The 14,558-nt window shown below is 36.2% G+C and overlaps 1 protein-coding gene across 1 annotated transcript; it reads left to right on the forward strand.

Moving 5' to 3' along the window:
* Window positions 1–290: 290 nt before the first annotated feature.
* On the forward strand, window positions 291–1,659 carry LOC110693869. Its single transcript, XM_021871039.1, has 2 exons — window positions 291–1,431; window positions 1,620–1,659. Exon 1 carries the CDS (start codon window positions 439–441, stop codon window positions 1,156–1,158), a length of 720 nt encoding a protein of 239 aa, XP_021726731.1. The 5' UTR covers window positions 291–438; the 3' UTR covers window positions 1,159–1,431; window positions 1,620–1,659.
* Window positions 1,660–14,558: the final 12,899 nt, after the last annotated feature.

Consider the following 14,558-nt stretch of genomic DNA (forward strand, 5'->3'; position numbering starts at 1 on the left):
CTTCTTGTCAATTGATTTATATATTGGGGGTAGATTTATTAGTTTATCAATCATAATCGTGGTAATGCTTGATCTTGGATGCTTTAGTTTATTGATTAATATTTCCTCTAGTTAATTGTGTTATTTAATATATTAGTTGATTATTATCATCCATTATTGATTGGTGACGTGCTTAGTGATTAATTGAGTCTGATTAATTGAATGAACCATAGTCTCTTGGGATTCGATCCTTACTTGCCCTACTACACAGTTAGAAGGAATAGTTAGGTTATTTTTGTTAGGTACGCGATAAGCCTATCAAATTTTGGCGCCGTTGCCGGGGACTAACGGTTTTCATCTAATTATTTGTGATTCGTTTTTGCTAAGATTTTGGTTTGTTGCTTTGGCTATTATTAACTTCTTTTTCTCTTATGAGTTGATGATATACATGCCTTGGAGATGGATGATTTATTGTCACGTCTTGCATCTGGCCATTGTTCTTGTTATTATCTTTATCATGAAAACCCTGATTGCCCTTATAGTGAGTATTTTGTTCGAGCTCCGGATGATTTTAGAATCTTTCCATTCATATATGATTATTCTAAAAAACGGTTTGTTCTAAATGAAATTTATTGGAGGATTCATGATGAATATTATCATAATTTGTATAATACGTCGGAGGAAGAATCATTTGTTGAAGAACCGATGGTTAAAGAGTCATTGGTTATAGAATCAGTGGTTGAGGTATCATTGGTTCCAATAGAAGAAGAATCATTAGTTGTAGAACCATTGGTTGAAAAGTCATTGGTTGTAGAACCAATGGTTGAAAATTCTTTTTCTTTTGCTAATGAACTTATTCGTGAGCGTAAAATAATAGAGACGTTATTGGGTGATGATAAAGAACAAGACTACCTCCATGTTCGTTCTATTAATTCTAAATTTTTAGCGGAGGAAGCAGAAGGTTGTGGTGTATCTTCATCTTTTTCTTTTGATTTTTCTTTTTACCTTGAGTTATCTTTGTGTGCTCCTAATCTTTTCTATGTAAGGATTACTGTGCTTGCAATTGAGCCCTATATAGTGCTTAATGAAATGTTTGCAGGAGCGTATGATAAGTTACTCAAGGCGTTAAATTCTTCTGATGGAAGGAGAATGGTCAAGCTTAAGACCTTGATAAACTAGCGCTTTGCGGGAGGCAACCCGTATTTCATTATTTTTATTTTAGTCTTTTCTAATTTTTGTGTGTTTTCATTTTTCTTTGATTCTTAGAGAGGTAAGGAGAGTACATCTTATGCTTGTGGGAGTTCTCTTGGTGCAGATTTTGATCTAAAAGGCTGATTTAAAAGGAGAAGAATTCGCTGGACTGCGTTCGAGTTCGATCAGGAAGAGCTCGCCCGATCGGGCGCGCGTATGGATCAGCAAAACTGCTCAATTTCGACAGGCCATAACTTTCTGGTTAATTATCGGATTTTTGCATGTGACCTATCGTTGGAAAGATCTTTAAGTATACTTTCCAATGCAATTAGAATCACTGCATTATATTTTATACATCAAAAGTTATGATCAAAACAGTGCACATGACTCAATTTTATTCTTTTTCCCACTAACACTTTGTTTCGTTTTTGCTCAATTTTGTTCCAAAGAGATGCATTGCAATCCTCGAGGCTTTGGTGACATTATTTTGGGTGATGATGAAGATGAGGTTTGACTACAAGTTTCCCTTTAAGACAATGAGGACATTGTCTGATTTAGCTTGGGGGGAAGTTCTTGTGTACACAAGGTACATCTTTCACTCTCTCTTTCTACTTTAGTGTGTTTTCACTAGCAGTAAGGTTTAATGCTTTCTTCTGGAAAAAGAAATGAAAAATAAAAGAATCATGATAATGAACGGCCAACGGCCATTGAACTACTTCCCTGTGCCCCTATCCTTTATGCCAAAAGGTTTTGATTTATTTTCGATTGAAAGACTTGCATAGTGGACTAAAAGATCATGATTTGACCTTGAATTTGTTGATCCCTAGTAGGAGTCAAGGTTATTTAACTATGTATGATTCAGGAGCTTGACTGTGTTAACCGTGAGGCTTGAGCCTTATATATTCATTCTTGTGTGTGTTTAGTTCCTGGTGTAGCATTGATCTTAGTTTTGACTTTAGACTCTTAGTAGTGTGTCGTAATGCATTGCACGTGCACATTGAAATGACGAAGGCCATGTTCATTAGGTAGCCTCCAGACAAAATTAGAACATCAGTTCCCTTCTTGCTTACCCATGTTGTAGCTTGACTATATTTTTCATTAACTCCACAAAAATTACCCCTTGGCCCCAATTTGATTACTTTTCCCAAGTCTAGCTTGGGGGAGCTATTTTATGCGGTATTTTTGCGTGATTCTGTTTCAAGTTGCAATTGATGCGAAAATATTGAAAAGAAAAGGAAGAAGAAGAGAAAAAGTGAGAAAAGGAGGTTTGATTGAATTACTTGAAAAAAAAAAAGTAACATTTCTTGAAAAAGAAAGAGAGAAATAAAGAAAAGAAAGAAAAATATTTGGAAAAAGTTTCAAATGAAAAATTGTTGGATTGAAATAAAAAAAATAAAAAGATAAAAAAAAAAAATAAAGAAATGAAGCAAACAAGTAAAAGAAGGTTGAAGAGTTGAGAATGTAGGTGGATGAGATGATGGTTGTGTTTTCATTGTAATTGGGTTTGTGTTTCATTGATCGAAGTTGATGAATCGAGGTGTGACTCATCGCATTTGATAGTTCCCCCCGGTTAGACTATTATAGCTCTCATTCCCCAAATTATTGTCCTACCCATTCTTATTCCCGACCTACGTTACAAGCTTCACAAAGTCCTTCCGATCTTCGTGCATAGCATTGCGTTCATGTGAATTGAGTCTTTTGTCAAAATGCTGGAGTATATGTTGCATTTCAAGTCGACATTGACTAGGTTGAGCGTTATTATAACCCTCTAAACACGCGAGTGTTGTGAGATGGGGGGATTGCATTGTTGGTGGGGATGGTGAGAGATCGAGCTCATTTTTAGCTCGCCACATAAAAAGTGTGTTGAGTGACCACCGATGTGAGATACTCTAGTCTTCGATTCTTGAATTATAAATGGTTGGTCTCATTTGACGATTAATTAGGTGGATCGACGGTTTGAGTAATTTGATTGGTTGATTAGGATGCATGCTCGTTTGATTTCGATTTTGAATCCTTGTTTGATTTTGCATTATGGGGTGAAGCATGTTGTTTGGTTGTTGATTGTTGTTGATTATTGTTAATTGTCTTGCTTGAGGACAAGCAAGAGTTTAGCTTGGGGGAATTTGATAAGTCCTATTTTGCACATGTTTTAGGTGGGTATCTAAGCTCATTTTATTACAAAATTAGAGATCTTTGGTGCATATTTGCATTATTTGCTTAAGTTGTGCTCTACTACTCTTCGTTTGTGTGTTTTGATGAATTTCAGGTGATTTATATGCAAATGGAGTATGGTTGGCTAATATTGAGTATAATAATCATGGAGTATGAAAACATATTGCTTAAGAATATCAAATCATGTGTTCGAGACGAACTTGAGTGAAAATGAAGCAAAACGTTGATGAAATACTTGACAAATATGACACCTGTTCACTATTATGCTCATAACTTTTGATATACAAATGATAATGGAGTGATTCAAATTGCATTGGAAAGTAGACTTGAAGACCTTTCCAACGATATATTACACGCCTCAAACAGAGCTCCGGATATGAAGTTATGACTGATTTAAGATGAGTTAAATACAAACTATTTGCTGCAGCCTCTACGTGCCCGATCGGGCATGGTCCGCCCGGTTGGACCGGGCACATAGGAGTTAGATGATTTTTGGTATTTTCGAAGGTAGAAAGCAATTTATGAAGACCGCCCCACGCGCCCGATCGGGCAAGGTCAGCCCGGTTGGACCGGGCACGTGGTGGAAGAAGTGCTACGAAGGAAAGCAACTCCGTACTCTCACCGCCCGATCGGGAGGTGCTTGCCCGGTTGGACCGGGCACAGTTATGCGACACTCCGTATTATTATTTTCTTATTTTTAGGTCATTAAGGGTATAAATACCCCTTGTAATCTTCATTAGAAAGAAGTTTTAAGTTTTCCATTATTCCTCTTTCTCTCTCTAGAGTTCTAGTTTATTACTTTGAAGCAATTTTAATTCTTTCCATTAGATTTGAGCATTGTTTTTCAACAATTTAATTCCTTTCAATTGAAGAATCCTTGGTATTCACTTCTACTTCATTCTCTTTCAATTATAATTGCTTTTCAATTATGTTTTCCATATTCATGATTGTTATTGTTTCTTTCAATATGTGTGAGTAGATTTTCTATTCCAAGATCTAGGGTAGCCCAATTATGATTGATGCATGAATTAAAACTTTAAATTCCCCAATAATAATCCCAATTGACATGCTTAATTGATTGTGTTTATGCCAATACTAGATTAGGAATAATTAGTATTGTTATCATCCCTTTGTTCTTATTGCAACGGAAGTTGGGTATTAACGGGATTAGGTTATTCCAATTAAGGGTTTGAAGATCATCACGGAAGTAGATGATTGAATAATTAGGAATCTAGGCATGGTGTTTAATGTCCCTTATTCGCTTGATTCCACGGAAGTAGGCTTGATAGTTAATTTGGGAAGCCATTGATAACTCGGAAGAGACCTTTGGTATTATTATTAGGGATTGCTTTTCTTCTTGTCAATTGATTTATATATTGGGGGTAGATTTATTAGTTTATCAATCATAATCGTGGTAATGCTTGATCTTGGATGCTTTAGTTTATTGATTAATATTTCCTCTAGTTAATTGTGTTATTTAATATATTAGTTGATTATTATCATCCATTATTGATTGGTGACGTGCTTAGTGATTAATTGAGTCTGATTAATTGAATGAACCATAGTCTCTTGGGATTCGATCCTTACTTGCCCTACTACACAGTTAGAAGGAATAGTTAGGTTATTTTTGTTAGGTACGCGATAAGCCTATCAGTAGTAGAACAGTAGATTCATGTAGTAGTTGATTAATGACGTTATGTAACATTTGTAACGCTTGGATTATACTTGAGATTTGGTGACTTATATTTCGTACTTGTCTTTTACCTGTGACTGTCATGTCAATTTCATTGACTAGTAATTCTGTTTTTTAATTGGTTTGGCCATATTGTTTTGAATGAACAGATATCATGGTCGGACACGATCGGATACCAGGACCACTTGACCCTTCTGTCCTTACACTGCAGGATAGACATCGGAGTGTTGACATATGGGAGAGATGGAGGTAGGAGACACACTCCTTCCATCTTCCTGTAGGGGAGGCGACAGTCACGCTGCGGGACGTCGCGATACTCACACGCCTTCCCATCCATGGGAATGCGGTGACAGGGGGTGTGGTACTTAACCCCGCAGGTTTAGTAGGTCGGGTTTTAGGGGTTCAGCCAGAGCCAAACGAGATCAGGGGCAGCGCGTTGAGGACCGGTTGGCTACGCGACACTTTTGGACATTTACCTCAGGACGCTGACGACGCCACAGTGCAGAGATACGCCCGAGCTTACTTGTTCCTGCTCATCTCGGGCGTGCTCTTTGGAAACAAGAGCGGAAGCCATCTTCAGATTATTTACCTGCAGCTGTTAGACCACGACTGGGATGAGATCCGTGGATACAGTTGGGGTAGTGCTTGTTTGGCGGTCTTGTATCGCCATCTGTGTAGAGCATCACAGCGTGGAGCACAGCTGATTGGAGGTCCTTTGGTTGTGCTACAGGTAAACCTCATCATTATCCTTAAGCCTTGTCTGATAATGACTTGACGTTATTTATGCTTTACCTTTTATTTGATTTTCAAAACAGCTATGGGCTTGGGAGCACATCCATGTAGGGAGACCAGGTAGGCTTGTTGTACACCGTCCAGGGCAGCTGGACCAGGACGATCAGTACGCAGCATACGATGCTCCCCCGCTCCCTGAACCCGATCAGGCATACGGTTGTAGGTTCGTAACATTATACTTGTGTACTCAAATTTTGTTATAATTAGCTAGTACAACTTCTTAAATAATTTGTTGCCACAGGTGGGTGGTTCCCAGACTAACACATGCGCATACAGCGAGAGGTCTTCTCTACTACCGTGACGCCCTCGATTGACTCTCGGATGAACAGGTGGAATCTTGCACTAAATTTGTAATCGTTTGTTTACTCTTTATACTGTTTATTGGCATTGCCCTAACCTTTTCACGATATATCCTTGTTGCAGATGACATGGGATCCCTATTCTGCTGTGTTGGTAGAGGCCATGCCGGAACATTTGCTCGAGCATCGTGCTGAGTGGCTTGCCAGGACCCCCATGATCTGTTTCGAGGTCGTGGAGAGCCACCTACCGGACCGAGTGTTGCGACAGTTCGGACTTCACCAGCCTATCCCCATGCCCTGTGACACTAGTATTCGCCTCCACAGCATTGACCGTCGTGGAAAGTTGGAGACAAACTGGGCACTGGAGCATCATCAATTCATTGAGCTTTGGGACCAGCGGTTGGAGTCCATCGTTGACGGTCACCTGTTTCAGGGTGTTATGGATCCGCGTGATCCTTACATGGTATGGTACAGGCAGATTACACGCCTTTTCATCAACCTTACCTACACCCCAACGTCCACGCACTACCATCCAGCTTATGATGTTATCAGCGGACTTGTGAGTTTTTTTCAGTTTCTTGTTTTCCAAAATTATTTGAAATTCTATATCATATTACTAATTCATGGATGATTACTGCAGGCGGGGGATATGGGTGCGATGGTTGATGCACTTTCAGATGCCTTAGCAGACGTACCCACCAGAGCCCAGGTTGAGCGGGTGCGAGATATGGGCATACATAGCTTGCAGAGATATGGCCATGGCCATCTCGTCCACCCCAGGGACGATCATGACCCCAACTCCTTCCATTCACAGTTCGACTTCGGACAGAGTAGTGGTGGAGGTCATACTTCGGGCTCTACACAGGCAGAGGATTACTTCATCCATAACACCGCTCCCGGCCACAGCCAGGATGACTCATCGTCTCGCCAGCTGACTTCTCCACCGTCCCGAGACCCATTCACCACCATTCAGCATTACACGAGGCGTCCGAGGCGTGTTCGTAGACGGACGGAGGACACACAGGATGGAGATCAGTTAACTCCAATACATGAGTCCGGATAGTATTAGTTAGTTGATCCTTTTGTGGTACTCAGATATTTAACAATGTTGTATATAACGCTTACATTATTAATACAAGAAATGTTTTCTAAATGACTCTCTGTACAATTTGAAGTTTATTTCCCTTATTTGTCCGAATTTGACTTTTGTTAGTGAAACTATATCTTTTATATCCGTTATATGTATCAAGCAACATATATTTGGTCTCCTGCACTTAAAGTGCTGTTTCACGATGGTTATCATGTTGTTAGGATTGTTTCCAGTGTTTGATGGTTGTTGGTGGTGGTCGATGGTGGTGGAAAGGTTGGGGCTGGTGGTGGGAATGCTCTTGCGTTGTTTAGGGTGTTTTATGGTAGTTTATGGGTGGTTGAGAGTGGCGGGCGGTGGTGGTGGGGGAGGTGGTTGATGGTGGTGGGGGTGGTGGTTAATGATGGGGGTGGTGGGAATGTCCTTGCGTTGTTTAGGGTGTTTTGCATTGCATAGGGGTGGTCGAGAGTGGCGGCCGGTGGTGGTGGGGGAGGTGGTTGATGGTGGTGGATGGTGGTGGGGGTGGTGGTTCATGGTGGGGCTGAGCTGATGCTGCTGGGTGAGGGTTATGTGTAGGGGCAATAGCAGATTGCAGAAACTGCTGGTGATGCAGTGTAGCAGATGCTGCTGGTAATGCAGTCTAGCAGAAAAACGCTGCCTGAGGCAGCGTTTTATGCTTTAACATAAAACGCTGTCTCAGGCTGCGTTTCATGCTTCAAATAAAATGCTATACATATTCCAGTATAATTTGGCAAAATATACTAGTATATTTTGCCAAAATACATACCAACAGGTCAACAAGGTAAAACGCTGTCTGAGACAACGTTTTACTTCTTGAATTTTTTTTAAAAAAAAACTGGGTGTAAAACGCTGTCCGAGACAACGTTTCACCCCAGAAGCTTAGTTTGGGAAATACTTTTCCCACGAGACCAATTTGGTAAATAATTTACCAATAAATCTCAATTTGGGAAAAAATCCTTTAAATTTATAAACTCGGGTTTTGTAGAATACAACCTTTTTATAGTCAGGTACTTGTCATCTTCACCGCCCTTCTCTACCCTCCATTTCATAAAGTTTAAATTTCCTACTTTGGTAACTCCGTAAATTTTAAACTCTTTTTTTTTAATTAAGGTTAGATGAAAGATCATACTAACGTCTTGTTTACTTTAACTTATTTCAGAAAAAATAAGTTCAGATCAGATCATCGTTTTATGTGTAATTTTTTATTGCTAAATATTTTTAATTTCGTTATGAAAAAAATTATAAAAATTACATATTAATAAAATACACATTATTACGAATTTAACAAGATCCCACTTGACATATTTTTTCCTTACAGATTATCGTACACTCCACAAATCAGATCAGATAAGGAACTAAACAGGGCCTAAATCGGCATCTCTCACAAGAGCCAATTCAACTCCACATGTCAACGCTTGAAAGTAGAGGGGGAAGGTAAGGGAATCTCCCTACTCCCAAGCAAATGTAGTTGGTGGGGCTCGAACTCGTGACCTCCCTCAAAGTCACAAGGTGGGTTCCCCACCAACTCCACCAAGCTTTACTTTGTCACTCTGTAAATTTTACTCCTATGTCAAAATTAGTGGTTGTTTGATTGACGTATAAATATGAGTTAAATCCTAGTATTTGGGAAGAAATTCATTCCTGGCCTAACAAACAAGCACTAAATTTAGAATATAAGATAATCAATATATTGGGACAATTTGATACTTTTAAAAATTACTTGGACTCGAAAACTAAATAAATAAAACACGATTTTTTGAACTTGTACTCTTTCGACTCAAAGCTTGCCCTGACATGGTCAAGGAAGTCCTACCATGTCCGGCCCATCCTTTTATGTCGTATCAAATGGTTCTTAAATGTTGCTCGAATCTAGCTCGTGTTGGTCATTTGTATCATCTTTAGGTTAGGCTAATTGCAATTCTTCTCCCCAATGAACCAATTTTTAAATAGCTTTACTATATAGGACAACATCCTTAATAGTTCGGCCCAAAAGTGGACACTAAGGCAATTTTGGTAGTACTTTACTGATGATAATAAATGGTCACAACTTAAGCAAAATATTTGATTGATGTCTCAATCATTGTTAGTACAATGATAGACATATGCCAATATAATCATATGATAAATGTGATACTACCACATTTATATTCTCTACCTATTTTGGTTGGGTATTTCGTTTCTCTTATCAATTAGACAATTAGTATACACTAGTATAATTTGTATCACACTTAATGTATCTAAAAATTTGCAAATTTCAAACTATTGGACCAATGTCCTTCCAATTTTATCAGATGTCTCCGAAGAGATTAGATCCAATATCCTTTAACATAAATATAATTGAATTTATGAGAACTAGAATGTACATTTGAATGCATTCTTAAAACTCCTTCGATCAAGACAAACGTACTTCGAGGAATTACCATTTCATCAAACCAGACCCTCCATAATTCTTAAAGAAAAAAATAATAAAATGAACAAAATCAAATGTATAGACCAATTGTCCAAATTTTGTACAAGCCACAAGCTATAAACGAAACCTCAACACTAGTTGATGCTCTATTTTATGCAAGTTGTATTGGCACCTAAACTCTTGAAAGAACAAACTAACCACAAACCCCCTCAACAGGGAAAAGAAAACGAAGAGCTGACCACAAGTTGGCAGATTATAGCATTATGTAGTAACACAAATGGACAACTAACGAATCACACACTTAAAGACGGTACACTTTTTGCTGGAAAACGTTGTGCTTTTGTGCGTGTTGGCATTTTCTTGGCCCGTCTTTTGTTTCACCCTTAAATGTGGCGTAGGTTTTTAAGCCATCGTCTGCATTAATATAAAGAATATGATATATTAAGTCATAAAGGCTATATATAAAGATTTTAAGTAGAAATAATAAATCCATGTACCAAAAAAAAAAAAAATAAGTAAATAAATAGAAATACTCCTAATAAATTAACTAACACGGATCAACATGTGATTTTGTTATACATTCTTAAATTAATTTTAATTTAAAAAATGTACATATTATATACTTATTTGTATATGTAACACTTGAATTATCTCCTCTCTCAAATGAACCTTTTTTTTTCTTAAACATCCCCCTCCCCAAAAATAAAAAAATAAAAAAAATCGTAACACTTTGAATTTGACACTAATTTATTAATGACTTTAATCGGAGTACATAGAAATATTTTCATAAAGGTGTTATTCTATTTTTTAAAAAATAAAAATAAAAACAAAACATAAATTTACTTTAATATATTTGAGAACTTAAAGATTAAATTTACAAGTTGAGTGATTCGAGAAATGAATAACAAAAGTCGACATCATAAGGAAAGGACGGAAAAATGGGTAATCCCTACATTTTAAAAATTTTGAGATAATTCTTATGAATACTGTTTAAACAATTATATTTGCCTCTATCAATGTTAATTGCCTCCTTTTTTTTTTATTTTTTTTTACCTCTTACAAATAGAATGCAATCGTTTATAAAAATATTTGTTTACATATTATCCCTCAATAATGCCGTCAACAACTAAAACTGCGACTTAAGGTGAAATCGAAAAGGTTTATTGGATGAACGGAGCTAGCTAAGGCTAGTAATAAATAAAAGCTCAGTCTATACAATGTCTTTTATATACATTCAAGTGTACATAGAGGCAGGTGTATTCAAGGTTGTTACTCATTTGAAATTTTTTTTACCCATTTTAAAATTTTATAAGTTTTCTACAAAAGTTTTCACTCAAATATAGGAAAAATGATAAAAAAAAAAAAAAGGTTTTAGTTTTATACATACTCCTTATGTCCCTATTTGTTTGCCTCATATTCCATTTTGAGATGTCCTTTAAAAATTGCTTCATTTTCGAATATAATAACATGCTCCCATCACTAAACCTACTTGCATACACTCATAAAAGCGAAAAAGATAAATACTCCCTCATCCACTTGCAATTTTTTTGGTTCAATCTTTAATTAAGCACAATTCGGGCAAAGAAAAAGGGACATAGGGAGTAGAACCTAAAATGAATGAAACGTGCATGTGCCAACATATCTAATGTTATGATTCAGCAAATAATATAAATGAAAGATATTTATAGTTAACCAATTACTTTAGTTAGTTAAAGTTTTGAGAAAAGATATCCAAGACTTAAAATCAAATATCAATGATCAACAATTTCAACTTTTTAAAATTTTAAAGAAGAGAACTCAAAATTAGAAATCAAATCTCGCTTACATTATTTGTCTTATTGACTCTCTCCACACCAACTAAAAAAATAAAAGAGATTATGCTCGATTACTCGTGTCTGGGAAACGAAAGAGAAGATGAAATTGCCAAATTTGGCCACGTTGGGCAATAATGGGATGTTAATATGTTATTATAGTTGAGAGTTTGCGACATGAGTCAGTTTTGAGTGGAAGGTGAGACCAGAAAATTCAGTTCATATGTTTTGGTTACAAGGATTCGATGTTGGGACCTCCACCAATAATAACATGAACCTTCAATTTCTTTTCCACCTCCACCACTCTCTAATCTCTATAGCTATAGGCCTATACGCGTTGTTTGTATAAAACGGTTTCAGCGACCCCTACACCTCCACGTGTCCATCTACCTACACTAAAGTAATGCCTATCCCATTTTCACTACCACGGCCCAATTCCACCTTTCCATTTGCGTGTGCTCACATGAAATAAAATTATTCCAATCCAATGTGGTTTGATTAAACTTTAACCGTATTTGGAAAAGTGATTTTAACACAGCAAAAAGTAATTTAGGCACACCCATCGTGGATTGTGAGAGCACAATTTTCTATACCCCTTTTCATATGAAGGGAGAGTCTATTATATACACTCGGGTGTACCGTACACCCGAGGTTACTTGCTCATTAATTTTTGCAATGTAAAATTAAGTTTTAAATATATGATACGGGATATTAAGCAAAAGTAAATAAAATATTGGGTATGATGGTGATTAATGGGTAAATTAGAGGCCAATACAATGATCAACATAATAATCATTATTATTAATCGATAAATAGGATTTTTGTTTAACCTAATTGGATGTTCCCTAAAGTTGCGCACAAAGAGTTTGATGTGTAAGTTTCAATGACAAAAGTTATATTTTAATAAGGGTAACAAATAGCCATTGGTTTACTAGCGATTGGATTATAATCAAGATTTGGGGTGACAAAAGGGATGAATTAATTTTGCAAAAAAACATTACCTAATTCTTTCGGAATTTTTTCGACCTACTATAATTATGTCAAAATTTTCAAATGTCAACACTACTTTTTAACTATAATTGATCGAGAATTAAAGTGTACATTTTGTTGGCGAAAACAATTTGGGACAACGATAACAAAGTTGTATGTAGTTCCATTAATAAAGGCTCATGTCAATGTCCTTGATAATGATGCTATATCTCCAAATGTCATACCTAATCTTGTATTTTTCATTTTAGATTTCCATTAATACCCACAAAAGAGGAAAAATTAATTAGGAATTTCCAACGTAGTATTTGAAAATCAATATAGTTCATCTATAACCCCATTCACTTACACTTTGATTGTGTTGGTCATCTAGGAAACATATCAAACAAATTAGTAAGGAAACAAAGAATATAAATAATTATTAGATGTGGTACCTAGAACTAACAAGCAAAAAAAATATATTAATTATTTTTCATTATTAATTACATAAATTAAACCAACATATATGGCGTATACTATTACACTAATAAAAATAATACTTTTCTCTCCTAACGTAAAACCATACAAGTACAAGTAATCTAGTAAAATAAGAATAGCCCCCTTAAATATATGTACGACCCATTTTATATATAATAGATAGTCGTATAAGATATACTCTTAAATTAGCTTACATAAAATTTAATAATGCTCCTTCGTACCCCCTACCACAGTATCCTTTTAGATTGCCTTGGTGTGGACCAATCCATATAATGAGCAAAATATTGCATGGACTTCATGTCTTCATATGAATAATGGTTCAATTGTGGAAATAGACATCACTTGCCCTCAATTTTGTGTAGGATTGTGCCTAAATGTGCATGTCGTAAGGTTTGCATGTGAAAATTTGTGGCTCTATGCATTTTGTCAACAGTCCAACGCAAGCAAAAATTTCACGAGAATTGACACTATATTATTAATTTACTCTGTATATTATTGGATCACTACTGAAATAATTTCATATAGATTTATTTTTCATCATTTTTCGGGATACCTTTTAATTTACCCTTATGGGTTTAGGTCCGACACCCTACTTATTTTTTGGTGTGGGATAATATTATTACCCCTAGCTCTATAAATATCCAATAATGTGGGATATTTTTTTTTTTAAGTTTTTCTCTTAATATTTTCCTAGATCCTGGACGTCAATATATATAATATAAGTACAAAGCAACCCAAGTTCGTAAATAAGTAACTAGGCCTAAGTTTCATACATTCGAGTAATTAATGTGTCCATCATTCACAAGTGACATATTATGATTGCATGCGTGAGTGAGTAATTGGTTGCATACTCGCATCCAAATCTCGAACTACGAAGGCATGCATGTTAGTATAAGACCATCTTATGAAATTAATGCTCCGTATATTTTTCGTCATGAAAAGAAATTATATGCTACTCCGTGGTGCTTTTACCTGGGGATTGGTGAATTAATCACAATATTCAAGATTCCAAGGTATAGTATTATTAACAGGAGTAACAATATATGCCATGTGTATCTTTTGCATTAACATGCATGACTACATCGTCTACATGACCAATTTATGCTGCCTCCTACCACATGGCTGACCCCCCATTTTTAAAGTATCTAGTCAGTTAACCTAAGTCGGATTAATCTTTAAGGAATTTTAATTCAGTAAGACTTTTCATTTTTTTTTAAAAAAAAAAAAGCTTGCCACATGACTCAAGTGCAGTCCCTTCATACAATGGAGCAACTATTAGAGAAGGGATGAACGGATGAAGAAAATTTTTTTATTGCAATGTTTGCATTTCTTTGAAATTTTTGTAACACTTTTAAAGTAAGAGTGGACAGACATTACTAGTCAGTGGCGGTTTCAGGATTTTGTTCTTATGGGTTCGAAATCTCCAATCATATATAGTAAAATCAAGTATCATCATAATTCAAAATAAAATTTTAAACTAATAATTTGGGTGTGCACAATACATGTCAATTTCAAGTGTTAGATGTTCATTTTGAGATAGAGTCATCAGTTTTGAATTTAATTTGGGAAGGAACAAGCGGACAATTTCATGATTTTAACTCACGATTTTTCCAAAATATACTTTAAACCTTTCATCTCA

This window comes from Chenopodium quinoa, unplaced genomic scaffold (assembly GCF_001683475.1).
Source record: "Chenopodium quinoa cultivar QQ74 unplaced genomic scaffold, ASM168347v1, whole genome shotgun sequence".
Classification (NCBI taxonomy): Eukaryota; Viridiplantae; Streptophyta; class Magnoliopsida; order Caryophyllales; family Amaranthaceae; genus Chenopodium; species Chenopodium quinoa.